Source organism: Nuphar pumila, chromosome 14 (genome assembly GCF_984573655.1).
Source record: "Nuphar pumila chromosome 14, dmNupPumi1.hap1.1, whole genome shotgun sequence".
NCBI lineage: Eukaryota > Viridiplantae > Streptophyta > Magnoliopsida > Nymphaeales > Nymphaeaceae > Nuphar > Nuphar pumila.
In genome coordinates, this window is record NC_143262.1 from 24,905,646 (window position 1) to 24,921,292 (window position 15,647).

Below are 15,647 nucleotides of genomic sequence, written 5' to 3' on the forward strand. Positions count from 1 at the left end.
CTTTCTTAATCCATTCAAATACAGTTAGTGTATACAGATCTGCAGGTCACATCAATATTTTTATGCCCAAAGTTACAGGGCGTGTATTGAAGCATTTCACATCTTGTTCAAGCTCATTTTGTCTAAGACTGCCTACAAATAATTCTTATTGTTCTATGAAGCGAAACATTGTTAAACATGAATACAAGGTTTTCTTCAGTGTGACATGCATAGATTCAGCTCTTTGTGTGTTTATCATACCTGCACAAAAGTATTATCTTCCATATGCCAATACACACAAAAGTATATCCTAATCATTTCATATAACTATTTTCTAGTAAATAATGATAAAGCAAATCCTTTAATGAAATTAATATGAGTTTTTTTTCCTCTTTCCAACTAAAACAAGTTAATTACTGTACGAGCAGCCAAGTTCATTTGTTAAACCTTTATCAAAAGAGGTCCGACATATGACCGCAGAAACAAAGGGAAGCACCAAAGGAGCATAAGCGGTTAGACCTTCACCAATACTAGGAGAGTCCAAATCCAGATCCGATTTTGAGGTGGTGGTACTAGGTACAAGAAAACCAATCATACGCAAAACCATACCCAGGTCATATAAGAATAACACAAACTGAACGTGAAGCAAACCGATTAAATTAATAAACTTTTATGTTTTTGCACTAAAAGAGCTTTGAATCTCAATTGTCTTCAACTCAAGATTAGTAAGAAATTTCATGAACCATACGCAACTCAATATGCTAATCAGACCCAATGACTCCGACAGGAGTAGTTCATCAGACTTGAATCTTTATTACCAAAAATCCGGTACGGGTCGAAATCGGGTCATATGTCGTATCCTCTCGCCAGCGGCGCGCTCCTCTTCGTAAATCTCTCTCTCTCTCTCTCTCTCTCTCTCTCTCTCGGGGTTGCTTGGTGCTCGCTTTGATGGCGGAAGGCGGAGCAGGCGACGACGACGACGGAGATCCGATTGCGAGGGCAAAGAAGGCAGCAGACGATCTGTACCACCTGCGGGACACCTACTTCCCCGCCGACCCCAACCACAAGATCGCCGCCATCCAGCAACAAGCCGACCTCGCCGTCAGCCTCCTCGATCATGCATTCCCTCCAGGTTTACTTTGTTTCTCTTCTTCTTCTTCCAGTGAAACCCTCCGCAAGGGGTCTCCTTTTTGTGGATTTGGGGCCAATGATCGACAATCGATTTAGTTTCCCGAATGAAACAAGTGTAGTAGTCGCAATATTCTTAAGAATATCATAGTTGGTGTTTTCTGGTATAAAGACATGTGATATACCCCCTCATGGCTAATGTAGTTTGACCCTAATTTTTCTTATGGTTTTATTGATGCCTTAGTGAATAGTTGCTCTTTTTTTCTGTTTGGCTAAGTAGGTATCACTGCATTATGAATATGAAGTGCCAGTAGCTTCTTTGTTAATTTTTCATGATTTTATGTGTTATTCTTTATTATTATTATTACTATTATTATTATTTTTGGATTTATAACCAGAAGAAACCGCACCCGGCAACAAGACCTGGTTGCGCTTCAATGTGGTGATGGCCTAAAACTCAGGGGCTAGGACCCCCGCCCCCGGGCCTATGCTGGGCATTGGCTTGCGCAGAGAGAGACGTCCATGGGAATAGAACCTTGACCACCCGTCTAGTGACCAAGGCCCCCCACCCCACTACGGCAACCTCTCTTGGGGCATGTTATTCATTATTCAGTACATAATTCAGCATGCATAACCATTACCTGCAGACATAATTCAGCATGCATTACCATTACCTGCATTCTACTTATTTGATGCATGTGTATTTGTTCTCTTTTTGTTTGTAGTCTACATATATGTTGGGCATGGTTGATTTAGGAGGAATCCACACCTCGATCCTGTGTTTTCGATGAAAAAAATGATATTTGGAGCCTCAAAAAATTTACAAGATTTTGACCTTGATTTTTTGAACCTTATAAAAACCCACCCATGTATCGGAATCTAACACCTCAAGAGCTGATCCCTATAAAATCAAGTATATAGATCACATCTTTATGGTCAAAATTTAAAAAATAAAATGAAAAAACCCTGAAAAACTCATTTGGCACGTATCAATTCGCACCTACCATTTCACGCCTACCCATTGCTCTCTCTCTCCCTCTCTCTCTCTCTCTCTCTCTCTCTCTCTCTCTCTATATATATATATAGATATAGTAGGCTTGATGGACAACCAGTGCCAAAACACACAAAAATACATATTTTTGTGCATTTATAACTTTTAGTGGTGTTTTTTTTACAGCTGTTAAAGGTCCCAGTTTACCGATGCTAAAGGTCCCAGTGGAAACTGGGACCTTTAGTGACAGGTTCCACTAGGACCTTTAGTGATGGTCAAAAACCTGTCACCAAAGGCCACAGTTTCTTTCTGACCGCCACTAAAGCCAAAAAAGCAGAAAACACACATTTTTGCAATATGGTTGCTCTGGTAGCTGCACACCTAAGGGTTGCACAGCTACCACTCTCTCTCTCTCTATATATTTCTCCCTATTTTTCTTGACTTTCACATTTAGTATATATGAGATCTGGGGGATAACCCCTATGGGATTTGAACCTGAGATCCCTCAATTATGATTGTGCGAGCTAAACCATCCAGTTATATCATCCAACCCCTTAATAAGTTATATTTGATTTAAATTTTTATCTAAAACTTTTCTAGAACATATACAGTGTGGTACAGATATTCGATACAATTTTTACAACATCAGGAATGACATCAAGTACTGATTCACTAGTTTATCCCATTTTGAACATGAACCATTACTTCAATCAAAGATATGAAGTACGTGCTCCTTTTCTAGAAAGAAGGCCTTGCTCAATATGCACATCATGAGAAGACCAACTGGTCAAACTTCAGTTTGTTGTTCACAGCACAGTTATTAGCTGCCACCTATTCTATGTTAAGCTTTTCTATAAAACTACAAGAATAATGTGATCTTGAAAAACAAGAAAAGAGTTCATGCTTACATAAACATACACGATTATAGCTTCCATTAATATCTGAATCTCAAATTGAGATGCAACTTCATGTAAAAAACTATGAGAAAGGTTACATTCAACTGAAACATGTAAAACTATTAAAAGGTTGAATCTATTAAGGCATTTTGTTTATAGAGATTAGAATAGGCAATGTGTCAATGATGATGCACACCTGTACATGCATATGCCTGTGTTTGTGTCGTGTATTCACATTCCTGTGTGTATGCCTGGTGTGTTTGTCTCTGCTTGTATGAGTGTGTCCGGCTGTCCGCACATGGGTGCATAGGTTGTGTGTGTGTGTGTGTGTGTGTGAATGTGCATGCGTGCATGTGCTAGGTGTAAGGAAATGTGATTTTCATTTGTACCTTAAGTTTAGTTAGAATCTGGTACTTAGTGATTGCTTAACAATGAAATACCTATTAAAGCTTTAGATGGTGAAAAACACTGTCAAAATTCCATTTTTTCCTTTTTTCTATTTCTACTTTAGTTTATACCGGAGGTGATTAAGGATTTTGTGATTTTGGTGTCATAAGAAAGTTGAATGTTTCCTAATTCGTTCCTTTTCCTATTGGATGGTTCACTGCTATCAGCATGCCTGCTAAAACATATTAACTATGATCCCACTTCTGACCAATTACATTTTTTGGATCCTGCAGTTATCATTTCAGGCTTTTTCAGAGTTCTATTTATAATTTCTTGCTACACGTTCTTTCACTCTCAAGTCTTTGTTTATTACAGTATGAACTTTTATGCAGATCAAAGGAAAGAGCCATTGCAGCGTGCTAATTTTGAGTTTTTGAGAGGCAAGATACTTGATGTACATCCTGAATATAGAAAAGAGGCAGAAGATCATCTATCAAAAGCAGTACGTGATAAATAAAATTTCAAACTCAGAACTAAAATGATATTTCTAATAATGCAGCCTTCTTCTCCTTCCACAGTGGAAAAGCAACTCATAATGAAGCACTCTATATTGTATCTCCAGGTCAAATTGAATCCTTCTCTTTCAGATGCTTGGTTATGTTTGGGCAATTGCATTTGGAAGAAGGGGGATCTATCTGCTGCTAAGAACTGCTTTTCCCTTGCTTTGCTTAAGGTTATTTCCATCATTCATGATGCTGCACACATCTTAACTAGATGCAATGTATAGTAAGTAAACGAATTTCATTGTTTGCTTGTAGGGTCCAAATAAAAAGATACTTTCTCAATTGTCAATGCTAGAAAGAAGACTGGCTCAAGGCAAGATATCTTCCTTTCCTGTATATTAGTGTCATTAATCTGTGTTATTGGTCGAATTGATAAGTTTTTCTTGCTTTGGAGAATATGCCTGTTACTTTTTCAGTGAGTGACTGGTGCACGAGTCATTACTTTCACTGACTGAGTTGTAGAAGCATGTACCATGGAAATGATTCACTAAACTTTGATTTTAAAAATTATGTTCTGACAACTTTATGCTATTGCATGTTGAATCCCACAGTTTTTCCTTTGTCAACAATCCAGATTTGATGCAACTGGCAGAAATATGCTGCATTTGACCTTGAGGCTCTCTTATAGGACATCCTGTCACTCTCCGTTATCATGACCACTTGCTTCAAGTAAGAGGAACTTTATTCTTAATTTCAAAGGTCAGTGAGAGATGGAGAGTGTCTCCCCACATCTTCGGTGGCCAACCACTTAGGCTCCAAAAGTGCCAATAAATCTCATAGAGGGGATAAGTCACTAAAAAAAATCACAGACATTCATGTCCCCTTGCTTGGTTGTTTTAATTTTTCTTGCAAGTAATATTGTCTTGTAAGATATTTTTGAGTATACATGCCTTTCATGAACAACCAAGCTTCATTTGCCTTTCTAAATTTGGCAATATTGGTACAGATTTTTATTTCAACGTTATTCCTAAATCATGCAAGAATCTTAGCATGGTTACTCTTCCAATCTTGTACTTTTGATTGATGATCTTCAATAACCTTAGTTCAATCTTCTCCTTCTAGAGTATTTTCTTGACTTCTTAATTTGATGAGCTTGAGTTGAGGCTCGGGAATAGTGCCCATCACATATTCCCAAAGCTTCTTTCCTTTGAGGTTGTTCTTTATAACGGAGGCCCACATAATGTAGTTGGTACTATTGAGTTTGAAGTAGAGATCAATTTTGTGGTCACGTTTCATTTTGAATGAGAGAAGAGAGATCGAGAGAAAGAGAAAAGTGTGGAAGAATACGTTCACTTGAGTCACCGCAAGTACCAAGAACACACAAACACTTTTAGATGCTTTCCACGAGACCAAAAGCACTATAACTCTGATACCATGTATCATTGTAATGAAATGAACAAAAGATAATAAGCGCCTAATAAGGGCATACAAAAGCACAATTCAATGTGCACAATCACAAGTCTACTAAGGACAACACAAACAGCCTACAAGGGCTTACAACTCTGATGAAATCATGAACTTTCCACACACCTCAAACAAAAGGCAAATACAAACCCACACAAAGGGACAAAAGCACAAGGACACTAGCTACTTATGGGCTTAAAGAAATGAACACACAATATAAAAAATATTGTCTTTATTGAGGATCAAATGCACACAAAATGTATTATATTACAAGGGGTCTAAGCCCCATATGTATAGGCACAAAGGGGAGTGAGAGGCTCCCAATATAGCTGTTGGAGCTCCCAACTAGATTTCTAGCTGTTCGGGAGCCCCAACAGCTATATAGCTGTTATATTTGTCAAGGGCAGAAATGCCCTTGACATTATAACATATTACAAGTGTTGAAGGATCGATGAGATGCATCGAACCCTAGGTAGAGAGAGAGAGAGAGAGAGAGAGAGAGAGAGAGAGAGAGAGAGAGAGAGAGAGAGAGAGAGAGAGAGAGAACTGCACAATTAGAGAACTCGTTCATCATGATTAGGGCTAATCTCTATGTTAAATAGAGAGAGGCCAAAAAGAGAAATTACACATAAGTCCCTCATTAAAATAAAAATTCAAATAACCTCTAGTTTAGGAAAACTTAACCATAAAACCTCTTAATCTCAACACTTCCTCTCAAGCTGGAGCATAGATATCGATCATGCTCAGCTTGTCACAACAATGGGAGAAACTAGGCCTCGCAAGGGCCTTGGTAAAGACATCAGCAACTTGATCTTCGGAAGATACATGATCTGTGCAAATATAACCAGCCTGAATCAAGTCACGTACATAGTGACAGTCAACTTTAATATGTTTAGTCCTTTCATGAAAAACTGGGTTGTTGGCAATATATGTAGCAACCCTATTGTCACACACCATCACCATAGGTAGGGATACTTTCACCTGAAGTTCGGTCAAAACTGATTTTACCCACATGATCTCAGCTGCGGTCTGAGCCATAACTCTGTATTCTGATTCAGCACTCGTCCTGGCTACAACAGTTTGTTTCTTACTCCTCCAGGTAACAAGATTTCCTCCCACAAAAACACAGAATCCAGTTGTTGACTTTCTATCTTCGATAGACCCCACATAATCTGCGTCAGTGTAAGCAACAACGTCCAAGGAAGGATTTTGTTTAAACAACAGTCCTTTACCAGGAGATGACTTTAAGTACCTGAGAACCATCATAGCTGCATCCCAGTGAGCTTTGGTAGGTTTATCCATGAATTGACTAATTTTACTCACGGCTAATGAAATGTCAGGTCTAGTAACGGTCACATATAACAACTTACCCACCAAGGATCTAAAACTGGTACTATCCGCATATTCAGATTTCTCATCGAACATATGAGTTTTGCGATCCATAGGAATGTTAGCTGGCTTCGCTCCTAGCATTTCAGTCTCTTTTAATAGGTCCATCAGATACTTTCTTTGTGACAAAACTAAGCCCTCTTTGTTTCTTGCAGCCTCAATACCCAAAAAATATCGAAGGGAACCAAGATCTTTAGTAACAAAGTCATCGACATATACCACCATAATCACAATTCCAGAACTAGTTTTCTTGATAAACAAGGAGTGGTCTGAGGCTGACCTGACAAATCCAAAATCCGACATTACCTCAAATAATTTTTAAAACCATGTCCGAGGACTCTGCTTCAGGCCATAAATAGCCTTCTTCAACTTGCACACTTTCAGACACTCCCCCTGAACCTTAAAGCCTGGGGGTAGTTGCATATAGACTGTTTCATGTAAATCTCCATACAAAAAGGCATTCTTGACATCCAACTGAGACAAGGGCCATCCATAGTGCACTGCAATAGAGAGAACGAGATGAATAATGCCAAGACGAGCGACTGGGGAAAAAGTTTCAAAAAAGTCAACACCATAAGTCTGAGTATAGCCTTTTGCAACCAACCGGGCTTTGTATCGTTCAATTGACCCATCCGAGTTATATTTAATGGTATATACCCATTTGCAACCAACAATATCTGCATCAGTTGGAGGATCAACCAAGTCCCAAGTGCCCCTAGAGCATAGGGCATCCATCTCATCCTGCATAGCCTGCATCCGTTTGGGGTCGAATAGAGCCTGACTGTGATGAAGCGAAACAAAGGAGGCAGACAAAGCCGAGATAAAATTCTTCATAGATGCCCCAAGATTAACTTCAGAAACAAACTGAGAAATGGGATGAAGGGTGCACTGTCTTTTCCCTTTTCGCAGAGCAATAGGAAGATCCTCATCAAGAGCAGAAACTTCAGTATGCTCAGTGATACTTGCCTCAGGAGAAGGAGATAATGGGGGCATGGAGGTAGGTGGTAACCTGTGAGTATACACTATAGGAAGGTTTTTGTATCGAGACTCCCCAGATGATGGAGCCACAGGCTGTGGAGTGAACGACTCTAAAGGAAAAGGAGGAATTGGCAGAGGAAAGACATCACCCTGACTCTCCTGTAACCTTGGAGTAGTACTCGTGAAATATGGAGTAGACTCAAAGAAGGTAACATCCTCACTGACATACTCTTTATGGGATATAGGGTCATAGCAACGATATCCTTTTTTATTCTTAGGATACCCAAGGAAAACACATTTAATAGACTGTGAAACAAGTTTATCTCGTTCAGGACCCAGCTTATGCACAAAGCACACACATCCAAAAACTTTACGGGGGATAGGAAAGAGAGGAACCTCAGGATGGAGAATTTGGATTGGGATCTGTTCTACAGAACTTGAAGGCATGCAGTTTATAAGAAAACCAGCAGTCAAAACTGCATCTCCCCAGTATGACGCATGCATATTGGATTGAATCATTAGGCACCGAGCGACATTGAGAATTTGTCTATGTTTCCTCTTAGCCACACCATTTTGTTGAGATGTATGAGGACATGTAAATTGAGGTTGAAGCCCTTTATCAGAATAGAATTGAAGCAAGTCTTTGGATTTGAACTCAAGAGCATTATCAGTGCGAACAATTCTAACACACACGTCAAATTGAGTTTTTATTTCAACAATCAAAGATTTAAGAATGACAGGGCCTTGAGACCGATCTTTTAACAAGAACACCCACGATAACCTTGAGAAGTCATCAACAATGACCAAATAATAACGACACTGAGACCTACTAGGAATCCTACTCAGACCCCATACATCGACATGAAGAAGGTCAAACAATCTTTGACTCGATGGACTTTGACTAGAGGGAAAAGAGCTTCGGCAATGTTTTCCCAATTGACATGTTTCACATTGAAAAGAAACTGAGGGAGGTATATGAGGAATGACTCGACGAAGTTTTGGCACTGGAAGATGACCCAGACGATGATGCCATAACAAAGGACTCGAGGAAGACGTAACATCAGAATAGACAGAACCCACTGGTTGATGTAGATAATACACACCACCTTCCTCATAGCCACCCACGATAACCTTGAGAAATCATCAACAATGACCAAATAATAACGACACTGAGACCTACTAGGAATCCTACTCAGACCCCATACATCGACATGAAGAAGGTCAAACAATCTTTGACTCGATGGACTTTGACTAGAGGGAAAAGAGCTTCGGCAATGTTTTCCCAATTGACATGTTTCACATTGAAAAGAAACTGAGGGAGGTATATGAGGAATGACTCGACGAAGTTTTGGCACTGGAAGATGACCCAGACGATGATGCCATAACAAAGGACTCGAGGAAGACGTAACATCAGAATAGACAGAACCCACTGGTTGATGTAGATAATACACACCACCTTCCTCATAGCCACCACCGATCTTCTTCCCCGTAAGCAAGTCTTGAAAAGTGCAACCCATAGGATAAAAAATTACCCTACAGTTCAGCTCTTTTGTCATTCTACTGACAGATAATAGATTATGTGGAAAAGAAGGAGCATGAAAAACATTTGACAGTTGAAGGGTAGGGGAAATAGACATGTTTCCTTGCCCTACAATTGGGGAAGAACTGCAATCAACAAGTACTACCCCTTTTTGATCGGTTACAGGATTTAAACTTAAAAAGTTACTCGAATTTCCGTACAAGTGTCTGGATCCTCCAAAATCAATGATCCACTTACCACCTTTGCCAGATAGGCCATCACCTGCCAAGCACACAACCTTAGCAACAGAAGACTTTGAAGAGGATGAGCATAAAGCAAAAAGCTTGTTATATTAAGCCCGACTAAGAGTTATATAATCATTGGAGCAATCCGCATCTGATTTAACCACTTGATCCATAAGGAAAAGAATGGGTTAAAAAACGAACAGGTACTCAGATTGATGACACTAATTTGTCTCCACCACGACAAAAAAAACTCCACACTATGCAGGTCCACACCAAAAAAAAACTGTTACTCTGCTTCACGACGTCTGCGAAACATCCATACCACTCACCAGATCAGGAACCCATGGATTCATCACGACTTGTAGATCCGATCTTCTACAGACGATCTGTCAAAAAAGAAATCCAGAAATCACCTTCACGCGATCAACCTTCACGAGCTCTGCCTTCACACGTTCCCAAGAGTGTACAACAGCAATAGCATTGTTCAAGTCTACTCCCACGATCCACTAAATAATCGGATCTGAACTCAGTCAAATCTGATTCTTCCTCCTTTTTTTTTCGGCACCCACAAGCGACACAGGAAATTACAACCAGACCTGATTTCCTATTTGGGTCTGCACCACAATATGCAGATCAACGACCATTTTTCGGCACCCTTGAACAACGACTTAGCACCCTCGTTCTTTAAGATAACCAAGAAGCACTCCAAGGAGCTCTTGTATTTCATCAGTATCTGTGAAATGGGTCATACCAAGAACACCCATTAGCCACCGCCACCAGATCCATACTTCTTACCAAAGACGATCAACTGCAGCTTGTCGTAGCCAGCAAGCACACCAGCACCAGCTACAACACGCAGGATGTTAGCACCAACACCCTTGAACAAAAACTTAGTTAGAGAGTGTCTCGCGCAACACACCGAAATCATATTCCCAAGTTCGAAAGCTCTGATACCATGTTGAAGGATCGATGACATGCACCGAACCCTAGGTAGAGAGAGAGAGAGAGAGAGAGAGAGAGAGAGAGACGACTGCACAATTAGAGAACTCGTTCATCATGATTAGGGCTAATCTCTATGTTAAATAGAGAGAGGCCAAAAAGAGAAATTACACATAAGTCCTTCATTAAAATAAAAAATCAAATAACCTCTAGTTTAGGAAAACTTAACCATAAAACCTCTTAATCTCAACAACAAGTTAAAATAAAAAAGGCCCCTATTGGGCGACACCTATTACAAAAAATTACATAGGTCAAAAAGACAAAAATACCCCTATAGAGTAATACATCATATATATATATATATATATATATATATATATATATATATATATATATATATATATACAACCCACATTCTAACAACTACAAACATAAGAAATATGAGACTTTATTGATAGTATGCTTAGCAAAAAGTATAAAAAGATTGGGGACAAGGTGTCCCTATTTATACACATCAATAAAAGAGGCAAGGAGCCTTGGGAGCTCCCCCAACGACTACATTTATAGTCGTTGAGAGCTATCCCAAGTTCCAACGACTATGGTAGTTTACAATAGAGCCCCTCTATAGTTTAATAATTGCAATTATATAAAAAACAAAAATTAAACTAACTAAACTGTCCCTATTGGACAAACCTAGTTACAAGAGATGAAATGACCAAAATGCCCCTGTTGGGTATTACTTATTACAACAGAAAATATATATGTATATATATTGATGCAGAATAGGATGGACCCAGATCCATACAACAGGACCGAGGCTTTGGACCGGATTTGCACCAAGGGGTTGATGATCGGATCCAGGTGGTGGATCCGATCCAAACCACTGTACCAAGGTGCGGGGAAGAGGTCCCGTCGTATCTATCTAGGCGAGAACAGAGGTCCCAGGCCGGAGCGCTCCAGATCCAACAGCAGGCAGAGTCGTCTCGGGTCCGGGTCCGGACTCGAGACCCGGATCCAGCCAAACCCTTTAAATAACCCAACTTAGGGTTGCATGCGGTGGTGGATGGGAAAACTCATAATCACTGTCATTTGATTTTTTTTTAGCCGCACGCCTGTTTCTTCCTACTATTGCTTTTCTTCTTTTGTTTGTCATTTTCTGTTGGTTCACTTAAGTTGTAGGTTTCTTTTCACGTTGTTTACATTTATTTCTTTACATTCAACCAATAGTTGTCAGTTTGTTTACCTTTTGAACATTGTAATGGTTTATTGGTCCTTTGAATAAGAAGATGATCAGATCCATTGATCTGATCTCTTACGGTGCACTCCTTTGCTTATCTTGCCATCGCACAACTGATCGGGCACCAGACAGATCCACGACAACGTCAAGCCAGTGCGTGGGTGACTCGTTTTTGTTGCTGCACTCTGGAACAACAGCGTGGGTACCCTTTATCGTGAGAATATCGCATCCTCTTGGACTGCATCAAGGTGGTATCAGAGCCCAGCGTGTCCTCCTTCGTCAGCAATATGGTTCAAGAGGCGAGGAGCGATCCGGCGAATGAAAACGAGCAGGAGGATGACGACAACGAGGGTCCAATGTTGCGTATGATGGAGATGATGACCAGAATACAGGAAAACATGTCGCGAATGAACAGAGAGATAGTCGGGATATCGAAGCGGCTAGACAAAATCGAAGATTGACCAGTCGCCCTTGAAACACCGGTGGAGAGACGCACGACTTCAACCCCAACGTTGGCGGTAGATCTGGTCGACAGCGCAGCGACCCGTGGGAACCCTATCGTTGTAGAAATGGGTCAGCCGATGCACCTTCAACCTGCTCGATTCACTGCCCCGCCTTCGGTTCTCCCTCCCTATTCTGATCTGAATCGTCCACTCTAGTCGAATCAGGGAATCACAGCAGGTACGCCCCATCACTCGGGTGTCCCACCATCATTGCAGCTGGTCCCTGCGGCTGCACTGCAGGCCGGACCTGCTCTGCAGGACCCCAGCGTCACGTTGGGTCCTGCCGAGGGTCCGGGCTCGTGGCCGCGAGCCACTCGGATGGCACCATCGAGTGGGTCGTGCCACCAGGGCCCTAGCGTCACGCCGGGCCTTGCTGCAGACCCGGGTGTGTCAGCCCGACCCGGGAAGGAGACTTTTTACCATGACTCTGTGCGTGGAAGCAAGAAGGTAGCCAACCATTGGCCGGGCCCAGACCCGAGAGGGTCCAGACCCGAGTTCGTGAAAATAGGACCCGGGCTCGGGTTTCGGGGACCACCCTTTGGGTCCCCGGGAGCTGGTCCGAGTGTCGAAGCCCCTTACCCGACTTACTCAGTTGGGTTTGGTTCGCGGTTTGCTCCGAATCTGACCCAACCTATTAATTTTGAACCTCAAAATGGACTCCATACCGACCGAAACCCATATCGGACCCAAACAGAGCTCCAGTTTGGATTTGAGCCGGGTCAGAACCAGACCCATACTCATCTGGATCGTGGATCGAGTTCAAACCAGGCCTTTTATCCCCATAACTCGATCCCCGATCCGACCTATCCAAATCTGGGTCCGACGTGTAATTTAGGACTAGACCCGATCAAGATCCAATCGAGTGATTCATCCCAATACTACACTACCCAAACCCTGTACCCTCACCAAACCCAAGCCTTTAACCCAGTCCCGATCCAAAACCCAATACCAAACCCAATTCACTGCCCCTACCCCAATCCAATCCCTAATCCAAACCCATATTACCCCATTCCTACCCACCTAGTGCCCGAGACCCGACAAACTTATCCACCTTACCTTGGACCTCTTGTCATCCCGATGCCACAACACCGACCACAGATGGCTCCCCTCCACGGACAAGCCAGACCGAGACAGATTCAGCAAGGACCGGCGCGACTTGAGCGTCGACCACCCATCATTGGAGTACGCCAACACCCGCAGCCAGGCGAACAGGACCGCAAAGATGAAGCAGTGTGGGATGATGACACTTTCTGGAACGAGCATCCTGCAGGACTGGTGGAGGCCCGACAACAAAGTGCACCAGAACGCCCCTCCACGTACGGGGTGAAGCTGGAGCTTCCAGAGTACGCAGGTCGGTTTGATGCGGAGCAGTTCTTCGACTGGTCTTATGCCATCTAGTTCTTCTTTGACTACCACGATGTAGCTGAGCATCGTCGTGTCTCCCTAGCCTCCACTCGGTGTAGAGGCCTAGCACAGACGTGGTGGGTTGAACTGCAGAGGTCGCGAGAGAGCGGCAGGGACTAGAGCGCGTGCAGTCGTGGGAAGAGATGCAGAGGTTGATGCAGTCTAAGTTCGTGCCGTCAGATCACACCGAAAGAGCCTACAAGGAGTACCTGACCCTGCGTCAAGGCACCAATAAGGTGACAGAGTACACTGTTAAGTTCCATCGTCTTTCCCTACGAGTGCAGATCGAGGAGACCGCCCGCCAGCAGGTCACAAGGTATATTTCTGGTCTCCATCCTGTTATTTCTGACGACTTCAGTTGTATCACAGTCGAGTCATTAGATCAGGCAAGTAGTTATGCCATGAATCTGAAGGATAAATTGAAAAGGAGGCAGGAACATAGAGCACCCCGTAGTGATCAGTGCAGTCAACCTAAGTCGAGTTTCCCAACCAGGGGAGCGAGCTCCCCTAGGAAAGAAGACTCAAAGTCCACACTTGGAGTCGACCCTAGCAAACTCGATTAGTCTGGACCCGCGTACCACACCCGATCCAAAGGTAAGCCTAGTGAGTCCACCGTTCTTTGTTTTAGGTATCAAGAGTTAGGTCTTATTGCGTCCAAGTGTCCCACCATGAGTAAGAACACCCATCTAGCAGAGGGCATTGTTGAGTCTGCGTCCGACAGTGAGAGCGAGGGTGAATCGCTTGTTGAGGGAGATGACGAGATAAAAGCTGTAGAGTTTGATGGCAGCATCGAAAATTTGTTAACCATCCGTCATGTCTTGACCACATCCCGAGAGTCGGCACCGGCAAAATGGTTGCGGAATAATATTTTTAAAACCTGGTGCAACTGTGAGGGGCGCATGTGTGATGTTATCATTGATACCGGAGCGTGCGAGAATATGGTATCCGAGAGTGTCGTGTCCACTTTGAACCTAAAAACGGAAAAATTGTCCCAACCTTATAAGATGACATGGTTCAAGAAAGGGAACGAGGTACCTATCACCCTGCGTTGTCTAGTTCGGTTCTCCATGGGGGAGCATTACCACGATGAAGTGTGGTGTGATGTGACCCTTATGAGTGTGTGTCACATCCTTTTGGGACGTCCCTGGCAATTTGACCGTAAGACCATCCATGATGACCATAGAAACACGTACACATTTGTCTTTAAGGGTCATAAGATAGTTCTTCTTTCCAACAAAGATACCAGGATACCGGGTTTTCCCGGCTCGCGGGCTTATTTGACCGATCTTACCTCCTTGAGCTGCCAGAAAATTGGCACCTTTCTCCTACATGTAATGTGTTTGATCTAAATGCTAACTGTGGAGACAACAAGTCGTTAGAGCCGACTTTTTTCCAACCAGGAGAGAATGATGCAGAGCAGGATGAACCCAGATCCATACAACAAGACTAAGGCTTTGGACCGAATTTGCTCCAAGGGGTTGATGATCGGATCCAGGTGGTGGATCCAATCCAGACCACTGTACCAAGGCGCGGGGAAGAGGTCCCGTCGTACCTAATCCAGGTGAGAAACAAAGGTCCCAGGCATAGAGCGCTCCATATCCAACAACAGGCAGAGTCGTCTCGGGTTCGGGTCCGGACCTAAGACCCGGATCCAGCCAAACCCTTTAAATAACCCAACTTAGGGTTGCGTGCAGTGGTGGATGGGAAAACTCATAATCTCTGTCATTTGATTTTTTTTTAGCCGCACGCCTGTTTCTTCCTACTGTTGTTTTTCTTCTTCTGTTTGTCATTTTCTGGTGGTTCACTTCAGCTGTAGGTTTCTTTTCACGTTGTTTGCATTTATTTCTTTACATTCAACCAATAGTTGTCAGTCTGTTTACCTTTTGAACATTGTAATAGTTTGTCGGTCCTTTGAATAAAAAGACGTTGATCAGATCCATTGATCTGATCCCTTACGGTGCACTCCTTTGCTTATCTTGCCATCGCACAACTGATCGGGCACCAGACAGATCTACGATAGCGTCAAGCCAGTGCGTTGGTACCCTTTATCGTGAGAATATCACATCCTTCCGGACTGCATCATAT

General features: G+C 42.6%; 1 protein-coding gene across 2 annotated transcripts in view; it reads left to right on the forward strand.

Moving 5' to 3' along the window:
* The first annotated feature begins 909 nt into the window (after positions 1 to 909).
* Positions 910 to 15,647, forward strand: part of LOC149816650 (uncharacterized) — a 116,166-nt gene continuing 101,428 nt past the window's right edge. The window contains exons 1-4 of one of the 2 annotated variants that reach the window (XM_089986685.1): positions 910 to 1,111; positions 3,774 to 3,883; positions 3,941 to 4,114; positions 4,200 to 4,257. In XM_089986685.1, coding sequence (XP_089842811.1) covers positions 928 to 1,111; positions 3,774 to 3,883; positions 3,941 to 4,114; positions 4,200 to 4,257 — 526 coding nt within the window. In that variant the 5' untranslated portion in view covers positions 910 to 927. The remainder of the gene's footprint in view (positions 1,112 to 3,773; positions 3,884 to 3,940; positions 4,115 to 4,199; positions 4,258 to 15,647) is intronic. The other variant, XM_089986686.1, reaches the window with a different exon arrangement.